Raw genomic sequence first — 21,275 nt, forward strand, 5'->3', positions numbered from 1 at the left:
GCTGGGAAGTTACTGGAAGTTCCTGGGAAGCAGAGGAGCCACCCTGCTGGACATGAGCTCTCCCTGGAGGTTCATGGCACTCCTCTCCCAGGGCTCTGGTTTTGCCCACCACCTCCAGGCCTTCCTCAGCAGGGCCCTCCCTCCACTCCAGCACTGAGCCCATGAGATTTGGCAACACAGATGTTTCACTTGCCTCTTAGCCTTCACATTTGCATCACACACACTGAGATTCTTCTGCTTAATCCTGCCCCATTTCCAGTGGCCAAGCAGTGGCAATGAGCACAGGGTGCAATGGTTTGATGCTGCACAGTCAGCTCCATATGGGGTGTAGGGAGAGGGCTCAGAGCAGAGGCTTCTGTAAAAAGAAACTCCAGTAATTTTTAGTTTGTTTGCTAATTAACAAGCTGATTTTAGACTGCATGAAAGACTAATTGCTATTCCTTTCAGCCAGTGAACTGTTAATGAAGCTGGAATTTGTCCTAAAGACCATATGGCACATGTCATCTCTATCAAGTTATCTAAATTCCAGAAAGTCCACATTTATAAGCATATAAATATGGAAGAGGAAAATTAAATGTGATTCTGTAAGAAGCATAGTTTCTGCTGTAACCCTGAGTTCCAAGCTGCAGCTGTTTATTGAATGGCATTGGTCCCTCATGCCACATGATGTCAAGACAAAAAAAATCATCTTAATTTCTAAAATACAGCAAAAATGAAGAGTGAGATGAAGAATGTGAGGCATTTTTTAAAATCCCCAATCTGATGTTTGGTCTGATGAAAATGCTGGTTTACAATGGGGATGGGCTCTCTTTGGGGAGCAAGTAAGGACAGGGAGAACAAACAAGGTCACAGCTTTTTTCCTATCAGCATCCCTAAGTACAGGACACATGCTTGGTGACATGAAGAGGTTTCAGTCATGTCCCTAATACTTAAACCTCTGCATGGCCCAGCCTGCCTGGAATTAGACCTGCAAAATGTCTGAGAAATATTTAGGGCTTTGGCAGAAAACTGGGCATGGGAGAAATCCCCACTCTATTTCCAAAATCAGTGGCTGATGAGTGTAAAAACCAGATGAGATCATTCAGACATGCTCTTAGTGACCTCCATGTGCAATGATTGCAGCTCAGATTTGTCCTGTGCTTTGGAGAGCCAAGATTCAAAGCATTCTGATGAACAATCAAAGATAAAATCCTTCCTCCATGCATGGATGAAGGTATTTTCCTGGCTCTGCTGCCCACAGCAGAGCCCTGCTAGTCCCTGCTCAGAGGCCACAGCAGCCCCTGCCTTCCCAAAGCCTCTCTCCATCCCTTCAGCCTCCAGGGCCATGGGATGGAGCCCAGCTGGGGCAGGGGCTGCCACTGATGTCCCCTGGCTCTGGCACAGCAGGGACTGTGTGATCCCAGCCCTGACAGGAGCAGGGATGGGATCTGGGGCTGCAGTGCCTCGGTGCAGGTGAGTTCCCATTGTTACTCCATGGGGTAAGACACAAGGCACAGAGCAGGGAATAATGCAAAGATGTTTGGTTTTTCATTTCCCAGCACTGCAGGCCAAATGGAAACTTCCTGGGTTGTTACACAAGATAAATTTGACAGAACTGTAAATCATAAAATTGTCCCAAATGGCAGAGCTGCTGACAGCAGACACTCTCATTCAGTTGCACCTTATGTTTCCTTTTCTTTGTCTCTTCTTGCCATTCCCTCCTTAGAACTATAAAGTGAAAAGGAGAAGCAGAATCTCCAAAAAGACCTGAATTAACCAAAACCTGACATTTCATATTTCCTGGGTTTGAATAAATGCAGTAACGCTGAAATAATGAGATACATTAAATCTCTTTTTAAAAGGCTTAGGAAATAAAACCAGAAAAGTGTATCCTCTAATATTCTATGTAATTTTAAAACATTATTCAGAATTGACTAGATAGAAAACACTGTGACTAATGGGAACTAGGGCATCACTTATGTGATATGAGCACTTGAGACATCCCATATACACACAAAGTCAAATATTAATAGTGTGGTATATCAACAGAAGCAATCTCTCTGTTTTGGGGACAGATGTAGGGATTTATTTTATTGTCTTCATTTACAGCAACAATCCTTTCATTGCTAATATCCTCAACTCCTGACAACACATGCCTAAGGGACAGCAGCTTGCTCTCCCCTTTGTGGAAACTTGGGCTGTGCTTTAACTGCAATTAGGAAACATTCTATAGACAGTGCCCTGTAAGCACCCAATGCAATTACTCAAAGAGACAAATATTCAAAACTAAAGTTAACAAGCACAGGCCGAAACAATCTGCATTTAAACAGGGCAGGCCTGTTCTTCAAAGCAATTTTTTCCCCAGAAGTGATTAAGAAAAGAGATGACCCCTCTTTATCCCAATTAACAATGCAGCACCCATCAACAGGAATTTTATGGCTCTGTGATGGTATTTACTGACAGCTGTCACACATTTGGGTAAAAATGTGGAAAGATAAACTGGCACTGAGTAAGAAACATGGGGAGGGGACTCAGGTGATCAGTGGTGTGTTTATTTTGGTGCATAAAACATGTAAGGAAAATTATTTTCACATTTCTAAGAAAAGGTTACAAGCAATGAAAAACAAATGGAAAAGAAACCAAGCAATTTTTTACAGTAACATTGAACAAGGGAGGTAAAGGCAAAGTTGTTAATTCAACAGAAGCCAAGTATTTTGGAACAATCCTGGTTATGAGGAACACAGGTTAAAACAGACTAATTTTTCCTTTATTAATGAATACTGTTCTGTGAAACAATGTTTAAAATCTGAAATGTTCCTACAGTGTTCCTGCAGTGTTGTGCAGACAGAGGAGAATAAACAAACTTGCTCTCTCCTGAGAGCTGGAAGTGTGACCAACCCTGACCTGCCCTCCCATCCCATCATCTCCACCTGAGCACAGAAGAAAGAGCAGAATCCAAGGCCAATAAAAAGTTTGGTTACCCAAGGAGCTCCTGTGCCTGCCCCTCCCAGAGCCCTCAGCAGCTCAAGTGCAAACTCTCCTTGCAGAGGGGACAAGGACGCTCTGGTGCTCTTTAGGCACCCAGGTTACTGAAATTTTCAGCCTGAGAGATTTGCCTTGTGCACACAGATTTTAGCTGGGTTTGAGACCTTGCAAAGCAGTGAGGGGCTGGTGGGGAATTAAATGTCAAAGCCATGGTCCTCAATCCACAGCTCCACATGGTCTTTAGCTCCACAGGTGCTTTGGATGTAAGAACCCAAGCTCAGATTGATTTTGGAACTCAATCAAAGGCAGCAGGGAGGACAGGAGGTGCTCTTACACAGGGAAACAGATGCCAGACAGCACAGAATGCTGAGGGAGAATACAGCAACAGGGCAGCCAGGAGTGCAAACAGGTACAAATAACTGAGTTTGACTCACTTAAACCAACTATAAGTTATTAAAAAAAAAAAATATATATATATATATATATATATCTATATCACTCCCCATTCAGTCTGTGAGAGCTGAAAGTCCAAACTAACCTCTAAACCATGACAAAAAAAATCTAAAATAATATGCATTTACGTTCCAGTCCCAAACATGTTTTCATCTGAGATCTTTTCACATTGCAAAATGATTTCTCCTAAACACTTAAGAAGCAGAGCTCCAAATAGGAAAGGTTTAATAACCATGTGGACAGACTGACAGCATGCAGCTCTGAAAGAGCCACCTGAACCTTTTGCTCCCACTGCAGACTCACAGAGGCATTACTCATTTCATGAATAAAAAGTTAAAAACTCAAACAGCAGCAATAAATACTCCCAAAGATGGGGAAAAAACCAGCACTCGAGCCAAAGTAATACTTATAGTAGGAGAGCATCCCCTCAGGAATGTCAGCCACTTGTGGCTCCTGCTGTAGCACCACTCCCAGGTTCCCTGGGCTGCATTTCTACACAAATTACCGGGTCATTAAAGAGCAAACACATCCAGGTCCAACAGAGCTGGACACCAAATTTGGAACCTTCTGACAGAGAAAAACTTCACTTAATGACCTGTGAAAGACTGGCAACGAGAACCAGGTGTGACCTGGTGAAAGGCAGGAAAGCCCTCGGGATTTCCCAGCTGCCTCTCAAACTGCAATCACCCTCTCACAGCTGAACGGGTCCAGCAATACTCAGGGGACTAAAATCTTTATTAATTAAGCAAAGTATAACTCTGCCCTTTAAGACTTTTTTTTTCTGACCACACTTGCACACAAAGAATCATTATTCACATTTAAAATATAAAAGAAATAATACTTGATAAGCTACATATGGTGTGCAAGGAAAGAACACTTTCACAGAGCATGGAGAGCATAAAGTGCCACATGAGAGCTTGAGTCCCTCCAGATCTCTGGGTCACCACTCCACACCACAAAGGGTGCAAGCCAGGAGGAAAGGGGCACACGTTACTCCTGCACCATGCACATACCTTTCACTAGCTTAAACCTGCTTTTATATTTCCAAGATGCACAAGCTGAATTACAAATTCATTTATCAACGGTGGGCTATTTTCTCTCTTGATGTAAGTGCCACTAAAAAAGCTTCTGCTTGATCTGTTCTGATCAGCAGCAGAGGAAGTAAACAGAGATGTCAGCTACGAAACCAAGGATTATAAAAACAGTGACCAGCAGAGTCAGACACCAGTGTAAAGGTGAGGCAATCACCAGCTGGAGGGCAAATTAACAAGGAACAACAATTCTGGTAGGCAGAATGAACTTTGCAAAGAAAAGTGCTGTGATCTTTTCTGATCAGATCATCCTCAACTTCATCCTCAACTCTTTGGTTAGAAACTTCTCCAGATATTTGTACTGCACTTGCTGCTGTGGTATGAAATTATTTTTTGATGTCCAACCAGCCCATCAGATTAAGAGTGTAAGCCTTTAGGTAGAACTTTATCTGCATGCAAACTGCTCTAAATCCATGATTGCCATTATTCCACTAAAGGACCAGACTACTGGTTTGAGCTTCTGTCACTAAAACGCCGCTCCTTAGAGATCCCACAGAAACAGAATGGGCAATTTAAAAATAGCATTGTTTATAAGAAAGCAGCTCACTTTTGTCCTGAGAGCAGGTAAAGTGATTCTTCCACCCAAGGGGCCTGTAGAGCCACAGCCAGGCTGTCAGCCACGCTCATCCCTTCAGCACAACTCCTTTATCCCAAGAAGCCACAAGACTGGCTGGATCCTTGCAGGAATTGCTTTCCCTGGACAAGGTTCTTGGACTTTACAACTTTCTAAGGGGAGGGGAATCACAGAAAAATGGGTACCTGCAGATGATGAACTCTCTGATGTTAACAAGGCAAAGAAATTTTACATAACCTGGATTTTCCCAGGTCATCTTCCCCATTGTTCTTGTCCTATCTCAACACAGAACAAGGGAAATGCTATCTCAGATGTCTGGAGTCAGAGTGCTGGGGTCAGCAGGGACATCAGATGGGCCTTTGGGCAGACTCTGTATGGAAGTGAGCCCTTTTGGCATTTGCTGCTAATTGGGCACCACAAAGCCAAGTCTGAATGAATTTTGCAGAGTGTGTCTGCAGCACTGGGAGAGGGCAGACAGCTCCTGTGGCTCTTCCAGCTGGCACACCATGCCACCTTAATTTCATTCAAATCAAATAGCTATAATTGCTTTTTATCCAAATGCTTTTCTGATTCAGGTACTACAACTGCAACATGAGAGAAGTCAAGATTGATGAAGAGGCAGCCTGACTGGAAATGGAAATTTGGTGTATCCATGTGTGTTCCTACAGCTGTGGGTTCAGAGATGGAAAGGGGCTCTTATGCTATGGTTAAGAAAGACTCAATGAGCATCAAATCATTCTATACTACATTACAGAAGAAAAGAGTTTGCAGTTTTGGGCAAGTCTTTGATGTTTGCTTTTCAATCCTAGTGAGTAAATGTTAACTAATGTAATTATAAACACTTTAATCCAGAGGGAGATTTTAAAAAAGCAAACAAACAAAAAACCCCAAAGATTAATTTGATTGAAGCACTACATTTAATCCACTGATGACAAAACGTTCAAAAAATAATTCTTCCATTTTACGTATAACAAATAATGAATCAAAAAAGATCAAAACAAAAAATAAAACAAAAACAAAACAAAATAAACCCCACAAACAAAAAAAATCTCAACATTGTGGCCATATACCAGCTCCTGGCTATACAAGGCTCAGACACAAAACTGACATCCTGGCTTTAAACCACCTCAGAATGATCAGAACCCATGTTAAGCTTCTTCCAACAGAGAACACCAGTGAAGATACCCACTTTTAAACACTGTGTCCCTCATCCCCAGCATACAAAGAGCAGGACATATTTACATTATCCTAAAGGAATTGCAACTCCTTCAAGTACTTTTCAGTTTAATTAATAAAAGAGCCACTGAATATGGATTTCAGGGGATTTAAACTCAAGCAGGATCTAAAATCTGGTCTTTGAGCTGGAAAAAAAAAATTAGTAGCATGTGACACTTAAATGATTGAAAAATCCTTAAACAACAGAGCAACATCTTTCTATCCAGTGCTTTGCACAGCATAAGAAGAGTATTCTTAGGGTGATGAATCAATTTTTCTTCAGTGGCCAGTTTCCAGGAATATCCACTGGTGCCACTACTCCACCTGCAACAACCTTACACAGCCACATGGAATTGAGACTTCAGTGTTTTTAAAGAGGAAGAATTGATTTTGACCAAAACAATTATGAAACCTAAAGCTTACATGTAGATTTTGGTAGTGACCATTACTAGTAAACTGCACAAAGAATAAATATCAGTACTTCCAAATCTGACACCACAGTAATACTGCTGCTTGATTGCATCAAGCAGGGACAAAACACAAATAGCAAAATCCCAACAAAAGTCGATTAAGCTTTACTTGGTTATTATTGATAGGTAACACAATAAGCTGGTTTAAACAGTTTTCCCCAGAGGATGCCCCTGTGACTGTGTTCATTAGCAAAATGACTTGTAACATGACGGGAAGTTCAGAACAATCACAATGGCATAATCAGAGCTGCAGTTTGTCAGCAGGGCACTGCATTTTGGAGCAGGTAAAGATTCCTGTGAATTTGCAGGGCTACACACATAAGCAGCTCTCCAAGGAAAAGAACATTAAGACTGGTTTTTCATCAGTCCCTAACAATAAAATGAACACATCAGACCAAAATAGTTTCTTAAAAGTAGGTCAAAAAATACCCATTCATGATCACTTGTGCATTGGTTTCCTGCAGGTTCACCTACCCACGTGGTTATACGTCACACGTATCCTGGAGACAGTGAGGCAGAGGAAAAAACCAAATCCATTAATGAGGTAGCTTAGACTGGGTAACTGCAGTTAAAAGTTTTATTGAACAAAAGAAGGTAAAATGTGGTAGTCCAGGTTCACTGAGCAAAAGCAGCTCTCTCACTGAAGCTGCACTTTGTGCTAAATAACCTTATTAACTGAGACTATACAGAGGACACATTATGCAAGTTATCTCAACAGCAAAGGAGAAAAGGTAGATTAAATTTGATCTGATGGAACCATTTGGTCAAATTCAGTGGCTTAAGTTACTGATTCTAGCCCTTAACTACCCATATTCAGTACAGCCATAGCAAAGGATACACAACTGCACTGAATTCCCATTTGTTAATAGTGTGTGCTCCCATGCAAGAGGAAGCCAATTCCTGAAAAAAAAACAAATTAAAAAACACAAATATATTTAGGATATTTTGTTTGAAGCATCATTCAACTGACTCAGGAAAAACACTCGATATATGTTATAAAAAACTCCCGGCCTCTACAAGGTCCGCTCCTGTACAGTGCTAATATTTTAAAATTATTTTATTTCTTCCCTCTGCCTAAGAAACTTCATATGCTCTGAAAGCACCCACAAAGTCAGGTGGGTAAACAGATATGTCAAAAATACTCTGTGTAAAGAGGGAGGTAGCTCAGGCCCCTTGGCAACCTTCAGAGAGTTCACATTGATGTGGTCTACCTACCCTTGTGATCTGCAGTCAAAAATGAAAGGAAAAAGGATTTCAACATGAAATTCAGTGACATGTTCAATACAAATATGACTCACTGGGCTCCCAAATGTAAGCTACAAGGTACCTCACACCCAACATACAACATTAATAACGTACCTAGTTCATACATTTTATAGACAATACCCTCTCATCTGTTAAACATTTGGCTCGGGCGAGTACATCTTTTTTCGTCAACCACTTCAGAGACATTCTAGGCCAAACAAACAGCACAAATAATGTCAAAGTCCTTTTTTTTTTTTCCAGTAATTGTATGAAATGCTGTAGGCTAGGCCTAACAGAAACTACTGAAGAAAAATGACAGACCCATGATGCAGTGCAGAGGTGTTACTACAATGGCGAGCCAAGGGATGGGTCTAAGGTGCTGACAGAGGAGACTCCCTGGACGGTGACCCCGTGTTGTCCTCCGGAGGGAAAACTGTCAGAGTGCAGGCTCGAATGCCACCAAGGGATTCTGGAAGGTCAAACACTTTATGCCACTCATCTTTTTCTGGATCATACTTCTGAACTATTTCCACCATGCACCGGTTATTCCAAGAATATCCTCCAACAACATAGATTTTATTTTCAAAGACAGCAACCCCGACATCGCTTTGCCCACGTAACATGGCAGCAATTGGAGTCCACTGGTCTAGAGTTGGTGAGTAATATTCACAGCTTAGAACATCATCATAATCACTTGTTCCTCTAAAGTGATTGCCACCAATAACATACAGCTTGTCTCCTACAGTACACATGCAATGCAGACCTCTGACTGTCGTCATGGGAGCTTTCTGAGTCCATTTGTCTGTGTCAGGGTCAAAGCACATGAGTTCCTTTTGGAAAGTATCGTGGGTGATTCCCCCTAAAGAAACAAGACACATGTTAGAGGAGTGCTCACCCTAATAAGCATTGAATAACAAAAAATACATTTAACTGAAAGAATTCCATCTTCCTTAAAAGTTCTTCACTCTAGCTTAGATTCCTATCACAGAAGTACTCAATTTCAAATGAAATTTGTTCCTTTAAATGGGAATATGGACAGAAGCCATGTCTCACACTGTGCCTCATTACACAATTGATACTGGCAGATTAAAAGAACAAAAAATTGTTACCTATGCTTCTACTCTGCAAATTTATTTCTTTGCTTGTGTTCATTCAGTTTGCTGGTCATGTTTCTCACCATCAAGAATCCATTTCCCTTTCAAATTTTGATACTATGCCACTGTGTTTTAAGTATCACATAGTAGAATTTTCATCAAAACGTTTTTTTCATCAACTTCAAGTGAATAGAGAGAGGACACACATTTCAAATATTCTTCAGTTAATAGTTACCTAGGGTTCCTCTACATTTACCTTCTCCATAGCTCCCTGCAAAAGCATTTGGAGAGGCTCCAGGACAAAAGGAAAAGAAAAATCTGTGGGATCTACATGAAAAAACCACAGCAGACAGCATATGTATGTGCCACCTGCAGCAAAACAAGCAAAACGGGCAAAACACAACTGACAGGAGCGCAGCAATTAGGAGCTCAATGGACTTGCTCACATCAAAATAAGCACCTGTACCTCACAGTAAATTCTAAAGCAAATTCCTCCTAGCTTACTGGCACAAGAGCCCCTAAATTAAGCTGCTCCAGCACATCCTTCACCAGTTCTTGTCAGATAAGCAACTTTGTCCCACCTCCTGCCCTGAATTTCAGCTTAGTTCTCAAGAGGACATCTTTTAAAATTTCAGCATGAGGATACAGGGCTGTGATCCCTGTAATGACCACTGACAGACAGATTGAATCTTCTTAAAAAATTAAGCTAATAGCAGATTTTCAGACAACCCATTTGGAAAAAAAAAATGTAATGAAACTACAACTTCAGTGACACACAGAACAAGCATATTTCAAATAAAAAACAGTGAAAGTACAGCTATCACTTATATGCTATGATTAACATGAGGACTTAGCCCTTTCCATTACCTCAATGAAGGCAAACGTTGTTCAAAGTTATAAAATTTCCAATGCAGTCCAAAGTTTACAGGGAGGCTGTGTTTAATTGCTATATTATATCACAATACATGTTATAATTATTTAATACTGTTATACACAATTATAATTATATATTATAACAATATTTTGTTTAATTATATTGCTATATATAATATATAAATTATATATTATAATTTTTATATGTGGCTACAGAAAACTTTATTCTGATTAGACTGCTTTGGAATTCAGAGCTATTCAATTACTGAGCACAATATTATCTACAATAATTTTGTCAGAGCCAGAAGTGCATGTGCTGTTTGACTGGCTTCAAAGGAAACTGCATCATTACTGATACCATGGCAATCCTACTGCAACCACAGCCTAATCTGTACTGTCTGCTGCTGAAACAGAGAAAGTTAGAGAAGGAATTGTTTCACAGAGATGATGTCACAGGCATGATTTATTTACCTGAAATGTACATTAACCCCCCATAGACGGTTCCAGCATGACCATAGTGGGGCTCATTCATTTTTGCCACGTAGCTCCACTCGTTCATTCTGGGGTTGTAACATTCCACAGTGGCTGTGGGAGACAAAGAGAGCACAGAAGTGGTGAAAGCAGCAGGGCAGTTTGGTGCTGCTGAAACACCCACAGAGGAAGTGCCAACAAGTAACACTGTTCAGCTGAGGGAGTCTCAAGGGAATTATTGAAATTATTATCACAGAAACACAGAGCAGATGGGGTTGGAAAGGCCTCTGGAAATCATCTACTCCACCTCATCCAACTCTTCTGCTAAAGCAGGGTCACCAAGAACAGGCTGCATAGGATTGTGTCCATGTGGGTTGTACCATCAGCAAACTTGCTCAGAGAACGTTCTGTGTTCTTATTTTCTGTGTGCTAATTTTCTATTGTATTGCAGTGTTTTATCAAGGATTTGCACAGCAACATACAGCACAGCATATGCAAGTCACTACATCAATTTACAGAAGCCAAGCTTGAAAGAAAAAAGATGAAACATCCCTGAATTTGACAAGGAGATACGCAGTGCCTGTGTTGATGCACAACTCCGTTTGTGCAGGTTTCTCTGAGTTGGAATGTTGGAATGATCAAGGGTTTTATCAATCAGAAATCACAGAGGACAGCACCCAGCAGCACCCAGGAGTGCAGAATGGATTCCTGAGAGGATCCTGGATCCTCTCTCCAGTGTAAGATGGGAGAGAGGCAGGCTGCAGGAAAAGGGCTGCAACAAGCACAGGGAATACACATAGAAGGCAAATTCAATAATGGAGCAAGTTCTAGGTCTGGCACCTTGATACTACAGGAGATCAGAGGGGCACAAGGACTCAAAACCCCCATAATATAGTGACTTTATGATGCACAGAGAAATTGTCAATAATTAAGTTATCTTAAAGACAAATTAAATCTCATTTTGAGTAATTCAAGGCTGCTTAATCTTTGTTGGATGTTTATGAACGATACAAAGAAAAATTGAATCTGTCTTTAAAAGTGACATTTTACCTGCTCTAGAACAAGGTTTTTATTGAATCAAGAGTAGAAAATCTGAGTCGGCTCTATGGAATCAGTGATGGTGACTTAACAGTGCAGGGTTACACATCAACCAAGAGAGAAAATACCCTTAGAATCTGAGAAACTTGTTATTATAAGGCAGAATTCAGTTTTAGTTTAAGCCTAATTACAGAATTACAAAGCAGGCCAGTAAAGAACATCAGACAGTAACACATAGTGAATATAAAGCACCTCATCCCAACTCCAAAGCTGTTTTAAAAAAATCCTCGGGATCATTATAAAAGAGTTTAGCTATGGTCTCAGACTACAAAAAAAAAAAACCCTAGTCATGAAAAAATTAGTATAGAGCACATTAGAGTGACCTTCTGAATTCTCTTTTAGTTGCTGCCTAACCTCTTTATTGTTGCAAAACGGGATGATCATACATAATTCCATGCAATTAGTGTCTCAAGTACATGCATTGAAAATAGAAGCCTCTAGTTCCAATGTCAGAAATACTGTTTGACAGCCAGTTCAGCATCATCTAAGGCTAGAAGTGAAAAATAAAAAATCCATATTGCACATAAGAATTGTTAAATTGTTACAGCACACAGGATTTGCTTCAGCTTTTCCCCACCCAGGAGCTGAACTTTAAATTTATGAAATGCAGAAAAGTGCCAGTCCAGAACATCAAGTTCATGATACAAGGCAAACACACTAAATTTCTGCTTTTTTTCTAAACAAATTATATATGTTGATTTGCATATATAAAATTATTAATTTCATATTCTTGAAAATGTTTCAAAATAGTAATGAAATCTTGAAATGCATCTGGTTCTGTGCGAGTGGCTTGCACAAGGACTCCCAGTTCTGCCAGCTCAGGGATGTGTAAGATGGATAAAAAAATAACAAACCAATACAAAGGAACTGAAGTCAGGTGTGCCTGCAGTACTGCTGATGTACCAAATTTTTGATTTAAAAAATGTGCCCAATATATGGGCAAGTTCCCAAATTTCATCTAAGAGATCTGCCTTAGTTGTTTGGGTTTTCTTAATAAAGACAGAGATCTCCTTTTTAAAAAAAAATTGTATTATTTTCCACTTGATATGCTGCAGGCCTTCTGTATCCCGTCACAGACTTAGCCACAAATCCAAGGAATGCTGGAGACACTCTCTTGCCCAAAGAAAGGTACAGGCACAAAGAACTGATTCCACAAATGACACCTAAAATTAAATCTGTGAGGTGTGTTTCTCTGCAGTGCCACCTTAACATCACCTGCAGTTTTTGCCCAATCCCCAAATAAACCCAACGCTCTTGTAAACATATTCATCCATTCAATTATTCTTTTTTTAAAAGGAAAGCTCCTTTCCACTCTGCTCTATTTAGCAATCAGAAGCAAAGATGTGCAGAAATTTCAAAACCAGAGGGAAACAGATTTGATGTGCAAGTAATTACAGCTGCCCCAGTTCCACCCCCAGGGCAGCCCCTTCCAACCCTTGTTTGTGCTCCTCTGTGCTGAAACATCTTCCTGCTGCTTCCAAACTGCATCCCTCCCCAAAGTGCTCCCACTCTGCACCAAGGTGAGGAACTCATGTTTCTAACACACTCCAAGGACAGGGAGAGCAGAGGATGTGCAAAGCAAGAGCAGAGGATGTGAAAAGGAGGAGCAGAGGATGTGCAAAGGAGGAGCAGAGGATGTGCAAAGGAGGAGCAGAGGAGCAGCACACAGATGAATGTGACAGTTCTAGCTCACTCTGCACTACAAATTGCATTTAAGAGAGAAGCATAGCCAAAATATCCCTTTAGCTAGAGAAGACAAAACATGCAGAATTGGTACTCATTACCACCATGTTGTAAAGACATTATTTATCTGAGAAAGGATGCTGCTGAGTCCAAGGCCCATCACTTTCTGATGCGGCTTCAAAATTGTCTCTAACATTCCTAGCACAGCCAAAATACTGTCTGACACTATTTCAGACAAACTATTCCTACCCAAATCTCACATCCACTGTGCTCCAAAACAAAGTTAATCCCTTCCCAGATGAAAACCCTACTCTTCTGTTTGATCTGTGTAATTGTTTCCCTGTTACATTGCAAGGTCATTCAACTTCTCTCTTTTAGCAAGATATTTCTCTGCACTGAAAAGAAAAAAATATTCAAAATTCCAGCTATTAAAGGCGCCCATAAATTAAGAGAGACAAATTCTTCTTTAGAAAACCTCCAGACAGAGCAGAGTTCACAAAACACTCTAAAACTGCTACTTTAATGCACCTAAGTGAGAGTGATGGATTCATTCTTCCAACACCATGAATGATTCAGACCAGGCTTTATTTATGTTTAACAGTAGAACTTCTGATGTGTTCATTACCATAATCCAGGGAAGACAGGCCTCATTTTAAGAGAATTAAGCAATCTCAAAAAGACAAAGTTTTGGCAGTCCCAAGGGATGTTCAGCCTGCACTCATTTTATAGTGCCATCTGTGATGCTATTTGAGGAGGATACAGATATTTAACACTTCTCTGTCAGTAGCTTCTAAAGTGTCTTGAGGTCTGTTACAGCAGCACTTAGCAACTCTGTGATGTCCCAAAACCCAGGCTCTTAATTTTGTTATACTATTTCTGTAATACAGCTTATTAATGTACAATTCTAAACTGACTTGATTAAACAGTCCTGACTAATTTTGTCCTAGCATAGCAAGGAGCCACTCCAAAATAAGCCTCTGCATAAGAGGTCCTCTAGTTCACACTCTGGTCTGATATTCACAATACTACTCTGACAGTGAAGAGCCCAGCTGGGTACTAGTGCATATCAATCAATAACATTTAAAATATATTAGCTGTATCTTGACATACATATATATGTACACAGAAACACACACAGGGGAAGTTTGTACATAAACAAGGAGTGTTCAACATCATAGAGGGCATTTGGAAAATAAATATCTTCCAACTTGATGGGCAGAGGGTCAAAAGAACAGGTAACTGGCCTGGCAGTTTTCTCTTTCTGTCTTTACTGCAGCGTGATGAATGAATCTGTAGTTTAGTCACAACCCAACTTCCCACAAAGTGTGAGGAAAAGCCCATATATAAAATCTCAAAACTCTACTCAAGGCTTTCAACAGCAGAGTCTGAAGTATCTGGGCAATACCTAATGCATAAGTTTTCTAGAACTTACACACACAGCTTCTGCCATCATCCAGCACAACTGAACTCTTACAATGAGCTACAAAAATCTTCTTGTCAGAAGAGAAAACAGTCTCCAGTGTTCAGCTGGAATCTGCCAGTGTACTGTTCTTCACAAGTATCTTTGTGGGCCACACCTGCTTTTCCCTTTGTCTCTTTTTATGAAAACTCTTTTTTTGCCCACCTGCCCTCTCCAGGCTGGGCTCCTCCATGCCCAAGGGCTGCTCTCCTGCCTTCTGGGAATACCTCTGGCAGGTGCCTGCCTTGACATTTAAAGGGAACTAACCAGAATTATCTACAATCCTTCCAGGTGTGGTGCTTAATTCTGCACAGCCCTAAGCTGTCACAGGGTTGAAAAAAATCTCAATTTTAATGTCATAATTCAGGACATTTAAAGGATACATTCACCACATTCCAACACGTGTACCATATACATGGAAATTCACTCATTCTGTCCAGTGAACATAACTTTTTCAGTAGCATGCACTGGTAAAACAGCAGCTGATTATTCCACTAAAGCAAGTATTACAAATGTAGAAAGTGGCATTTACAAAGTTCTCAGAAGAAGAAACATCTGAAAACTGTTTTCAGAATGTTTGATAGAAAGCCTAAAAGAGTATAATTTTTATTCCCATGAATGTCAGGGGAAAAAAAAAATTAGTAACTTTAATCCTTTGGCCCTTTTCCATAAGAGCCCATTTTCCAGAAAGCTCAATTCAGGTTTTGGGAATTTTTCCTCTCTAACAACAGACTGAAATTAGTTTGAACCCAAGGGCAACTTCTTTAATATCTGTCCAACACAGATTTGACCTTCTCTCTTTGAAAAGCCTTAGAGCTTTTCTCTTCTGAACAGAATGGGAAGTTTAAGCTGGATTGCATCTTCCAGTTGTCAAGGTTTATGAAAGAAATATGCAAATGAAAAGTGACTCACCTCACAATTAACAAGGAAAGAACCTGAAGCTCCAAATCAAAGCATCAGACAGCTACAATATTTAGCATTTAGAGTGCTCTTCCCACAGAATGACCCGGTGGCATTTTTCAGGTCTATGTGGAAATTGCTACACCATTTTAATGATATCTTTACAAAAGAATTTTAGATAGGTGATAAATTTTGTATTTTAATTAAAGAAAGCAGAAGAGTTGAGGTCAGCAGAATGATACCACTGGTTTAATTTAAGGTAACTCCTTCACACACAGGTTGCAGTGGCTTCGTGGCAATATTATTTCACATTGATTTTGTCAGACTTGCAACTTTTTCACTGACATTTTTATAACCCTCCTCCGTTCAGATTGTACAGTGCACAAGGTCAGCAATCTAATTATCTGCTATTAATTCATACTGTTAAAAATAGCTCACTGAAGCTATATATCAGTTTTCTGATGCTTAAAGATCAATACATGTTCTTTTGTACATTTAGTCTTCCAGAGGATATTGAGATTGTTTAGGATGTATTTTCAGGTAAATAGTGACAATAGTAAAAAATTCTGAAATCCTCAGGATCTGCATCAGAAAATGGCTGTCTAGGGAAAATAGGTTATTGCTAAGCAGTTTCCCATCTTTTTGGAACAGGAGGCATTTTTGCACGTCCCATTTCATCAAACACTGGAATGGAATTAAAATTTCTAGCAAAGCCAGGCCACTTTTTTCTGGTGGAAGCTGTGTACTGTATGTTTCCTATGAAAATTTGCAATGTGACAATGAGTTAAACCTGTGTATGTGAATAACCAAGATGCAATAATTTTAAGAAGCCACAGATCCTGCAGTAGAAATCAAGTTTTGCATGGTTTCAATTAAATATGTTTCTCACTGCACTTACAGATATCTGTGCATTTCTGAAAAGTAAATCTTGGTACCAAGAGGTAGAAGCCACAAAGGGACATGGGACAGTTGAGTGTTGGGCTGAAAGCAGAAAACTAAATAATGAGATGTTAGATCTGGTTTAGATATAATATTATGCTAAACTTCCAAGCTGAATCTCTCTAACATTTCAATTTTAAAGCACAGACAAATTTACAGTTGTCTCCTATCCCAGACTTGACTAAATGTTAACCACTATGGCTTTGCACAATGCAGTGGATTAATAGGGTCATCCTCTGCATATTTTTGTTAAATTTAAACTTACATGTATTTATTATTTGTTTCTATCTTGTTCTCTGGAAACTGATATGGGCTTTTTCCTTCTGTTTTTGTTTGCTTCCTTCTTTATTGGAGTTTTTATTTTTGTTTTGTGTGTTTGGGTTGGGGTTGTTTGTGGGTTTTTTTGGTCAAACCAAATTAAATATCATTTGCAAGGGGGGAAAAGAAGAGAGACCAGGATCAAGTCATTCAGTCATTTGTACAGATAAGATCATAGGTGAAATATAACATTTTTAACAATTAAAAAGTCCAGAACATCAGAATACCTGAATCTCACTAATCTGTGAGTGAAACAAATCAGTCCTAAGACTAAAACAAAAAAAACCCCCAAACAAACAAAAAAACCCACCAAAAAAAAAAAGAAAAAGAAAAAATCAAAAAAACCCTTGGCATTTCAAATACTATTCCAGAAAAGTTTTTGTCTTTTAAAACATAATGTTCATTCAAGAGTGAGTTTCAGCTAGAGCCATGTATCCTTTAGGAATGGATTTTGTTTCTCAGCTGAAGAAATGATGAATTTTTTCTTTTTAAAACTGCATTTATATTCCCTACACTTACACAGGCAGACACAGATGCTCACTTCATGTTTCCTGGTAAAGGCCAAGACACTGGATAATACACATCAGTACACATGACATTGGAATGGTTTTCTATTGTTTGGTATTGTTTTGTGGGATTCCTTCTAAAATTAACTTCTAAGAGTATCCAGAAAAAATTCTGCATTTGCAGTACTCCCAGAAAGCAGCAGCTCTCCAACGACCTCAGCTTGTTTCTCTCCACCCACTCCCTGGGCAGAGGGCATTTCCATGCCCAGCACAAGGCAAGGCTCCAGCAGGACTCACCTAACTCGCCCGCTGCGTTCCGACCTCCGACTGCATACAAATGTCCTTTGAGGGCACTTAGGTGGAAGAAGGTCCGTTTCTCGTTTAGAGATGCCACTTGCATCCACTTGTTGTAGCGCGGATCAAACCTGAAGACCGTGTCCACCGCCGTCTTGCCCTTGGTGTCGTAGTTGCTCTGGCCGCCCACCACGTAGAGGAAGTTGCCGATGACGGCGATGCCGTGCTGGTAACGCGGCGCGTCCATGGGTGCCAGGGACTTCCACTCGTGGGCCTTCTCGTCGTACATGCGCAGCTCCTTGCTGACCACCAGCTGCTGCCTCAGCACCCCGCCCAGCGTCACCAGGTGCGTGCTGTCCGAGCGGATCGCCGTCCGCTCCGACTGCATCACCGGCTGCATGTACGGCATCATCTGGTAGTTGCTGGCCTCCAGCAGCAAGTTGACGCAGGTGTTGTCAGTCCTCATGAAGTCCACTGTCTGAACGTAGTTGATAAGATCCTGGGGTGTCATCAGGGGAAACCTGATGTTCTTCATGAGCTTGGCGGCGTACTCCATGCGAGGCTCCTCGTAGCGCAGCCAGCGACACGCCGCCTTGAAGAGCTCCAGTTCAGTGCAGTGCTTAAGGCTATTACTTGAAAGCACGAAGGCAAGACGTTCAAAGGGGAGTTTCACAAATTCACCAGTACTTAATAACGCAGGGAAGTTCTTCAGGATGAAATTATTAACATATTTATCCACTTCTGTGAGGTTGTATGTGTTGGCAATTCGCCCAACCTCAACACAGTTTTCCAATGAAACCTATTAAGTAAACAGAAAAAGGGATCAAAATGCTTTCTTAATTTGGTGTCTAAATGATAACATAAAATTTATGAATAATGTAGAATCAGAAATATTTCAGCATTTTGCAGCGCTCAAGGTGATTTACACATGAGCAAATATTCAATGCAGTGTATATATTCCTGACTGCAAAGGGAGACCCAATTTATTCCTTCTTTTGAAGAAAGAACTGAGACAAGTAACAAGCAGATGGCATATATTATGTCAAACACCTTATACAATGATGAGGCATAGCAGTTATATAGCACTTCATCTTTGAAAAGCTCTGAAAACATCTTTGTAAGAAAGACATGTGGAAAATAAAGTGAAGGGACAGGTGATCAGCCCAAGGTTATAGAGAGCAAAACAAAAGTCTCACCATTAGACATTTTCTGACACTATTAAAATTGTATTGGCATAATAAAACCACAGAGAACGGCACAGCTAACCCCTGCATGCCACATATTTTGGCATATTTACAGTGTTCAATCTCATGAATACATTCTTTCTAAACAAAAATGGATCTTTAATAAATCAAGGCAGTGTTCTTACCGACTCTGTTCAAAACTAAATATATGTGTCTTAAAAATAAGACAAAGGTGGTGATTTTAGATCAAACATACTTTTTTAAAAAGAATGAACCTAGAAGGATTTCCCATAAAAATACCCAGCTCATTAAATGCTTTAGCAGTATGGATCACACCCTAATTTAACTCAGTACTTGAGCGACTTGGTAATCATCTGTTTTACATTGTAGCTGCATCTATCTTTCTATATCTTTGGCTGCTGAATTTCTAAGGTCCCTTGGAATCCAAGGCACAGGAAGGAAGAAACATGCCAGGAACGGGGCAAACTTGTAGTGGGTTTTCAGTGAACCCAGCCAGTTCCTTTCAGGAAGCTCTCTGGTACATGTGCCCAGCAAGTCAATCAAATGCTTCTTGCTAAGAATTGCAGCTTTTTTGCATTCAAACCTTATTCCAGACCAAGCTTCATTTACACATGTTCTAGTCTCTGTGCATGTCAGTCCTACTCAGTGTCAACCATTTCCACAAGTTTGTGATTCTCATTACATTCCTAATGCCAGAAGAATTTAAGCTTACAAATCTCACAGTTATTTAAAAAAAAAGATTATAAAGATTGAGGACTGGACCTGACTGGAGCCTAAGAATTCAAAAACCTTCAAATGACTTCTGGTCATGACAGAGATTAGAAGATTTTAATGCTGTATAACTCAATCTGATCATTGTCCTTTAATACCAGACAATTCAAATGTCTAAGAGTACAGGAATAGGAGATTTTCTTAATTCACTAGAAACTGATCTAACTTGCCCTAGAGTTAAGATCTACAGTCATCCAAAGTCTTCATTCACGCATCTTGAAACATCTACTAATCCTCTAATCAGGTCCTATCTATAAAATGAATGTGCAGGAGACTGTCAGGAGTTCTAGTACGAAAATATTTGTACTTTATATACATGGAAATAATTTTTGTATTACATGACAGACCACATAGATTATATAAAAATATAATCACACCAACTAGCAACAGCCTGTAAAATATTCTCTGACTGGTTCTGAGGATCAGCATTGATTGCCCAGAGAAGCTGTGGCTGCTCCATTGCTGAAGTGTCCAAGGCCAGGCTGGATGGAGTTCTGAGCGGCCTGGTCTGGTGGAATTTCTCCCAAAATTTCTTCCAAGTTGTATTACAAAATAAAGCAATGAAAAAATCACCCCTTAACAAACAGCTGACTTGCAGCATGCCACAAAATCTTAACTCTTGCTATATAGTTACTCTATTTTAAAATCGCTTTGGAATACATTGTCTGGCACCAAACTAGAGAGATGCAGCACTTCCTTCACATCAAAGTAGGCAGGCAGAAATTATTGCATACAGGAAAGGCTCACTTGAACTTAAAAGATCAACGCAAAACCTGCACAGGTTCTGTACCACTGGCACATGCCCAGGATGCAATGAAGAATTTGGAGCTATTGCTGGCTGCCACTTATCCAGTGCCCAGAGTGCATTGAGTTCTGTATTACCATAATTATGTTACACTCCAGGCAGCTGAGCATATTCCTGGACTTCTTACATTTGGAAAATTTATTGACACATTACACACTGTTAAGGACTGATGAACATGACATCAGCAGCTTCCAGTCAAGCCCTGATTCTCGGAAAATTTACTTTATACTGCCTTTATTAATCCACTGGGACTGTACTGCACTCAGGGTTGTTTTTTTCATATATGATTGTAAGTACTTCCCATTATGCTTTTGAAATTGTGCACTATGTTTGACTCACCAAAATTACTGTTACCCTCTTTTCTGTACTCTGACAATCAATGTACCAGCGTAAATTATATTGCAAAGACTTAAAAGTCATAAAAATATATATTCTAGGTTCTTAAATCCTGAGCCAAAAAATAATCCTTCAACAGAAAGAAATGCTATAGCTACTTCTACTTGAATATTCAAAACAGGACGGAGTTCAGCACAATAATGTTATTTAAATAAATATAAAACATTGGGGGTTTCTGTTTTTTTTAGAAGTTTGACTTATGCTATGGTTCTGTGTGGAAATCAGTCAACCAGGAACTCTTCAATGAAGAGAAGGAATGCCTACTCTGGAAATCCCACTGAAGTGAACAGGAGGAATGGAAATATCAGGTGAAAATACATACACTGTACAGTCTATCCAATAACAAGTAAAAATACAAGGAAAGAGTTAAAAGCCATAGACATTCAAACAGCTAAGCAGCTCCACAAGGAGTTGAGAATTCCAGTTAAATAAATCCTATTTTATATGGACT

General features: G+C 40.0%; 1 protein-coding gene across 5 annotated transcripts in view; it reads right to left on the reverse strand.

Moving 5' to 3' along the window:
• Positions 1 to 2,510: 2,510 nt before the first annotated feature.
• Positions 2,511 to 21,275, reverse strand: part of KLHL13 (kelch like family member 13) — a 79,652-nt gene continuing 60,887 nt past the window's right edge. For all 5 annotated transcript variants that reach the window (XM_059482852.1, XM_059482853.1, XM_059482854.1 and 2 more), the window contains 3 exons: positions 17,651 to 18,446; positions 10,451 to 10,564; positions 2,511 to 8,871 (listed from right to left, as the gene is read on the reverse strand). In XM_059482852.1, the coding sequence (XP_059338835.1) occupies positions 8,384 to 8,871; positions 10,451 to 10,564; positions 17,651 to 18,446 (1,398 nt within the window). In that variant the 3' untranslated portion in view covers positions 2,511 to 8,383. The remainder of the gene's footprint in view (positions 8,872 to 10,450; positions 10,565 to 17,650; positions 18,447 to 21,275) is intronic.

Source organism: Ammospiza nelsoni, chromosome 15, assembly GCF_027579445.1.
Source record: "Ammospiza nelsoni isolate bAmmNel1 chromosome 15, bAmmNel1.pri, whole genome shotgun sequence".
Taxonomy (NCBI): domain Eukaryota; kingdom Metazoa; phylum Chordata; class Aves; order Passeriformes; family Passerellidae; genus Ammospiza; species Ammospiza nelsoni.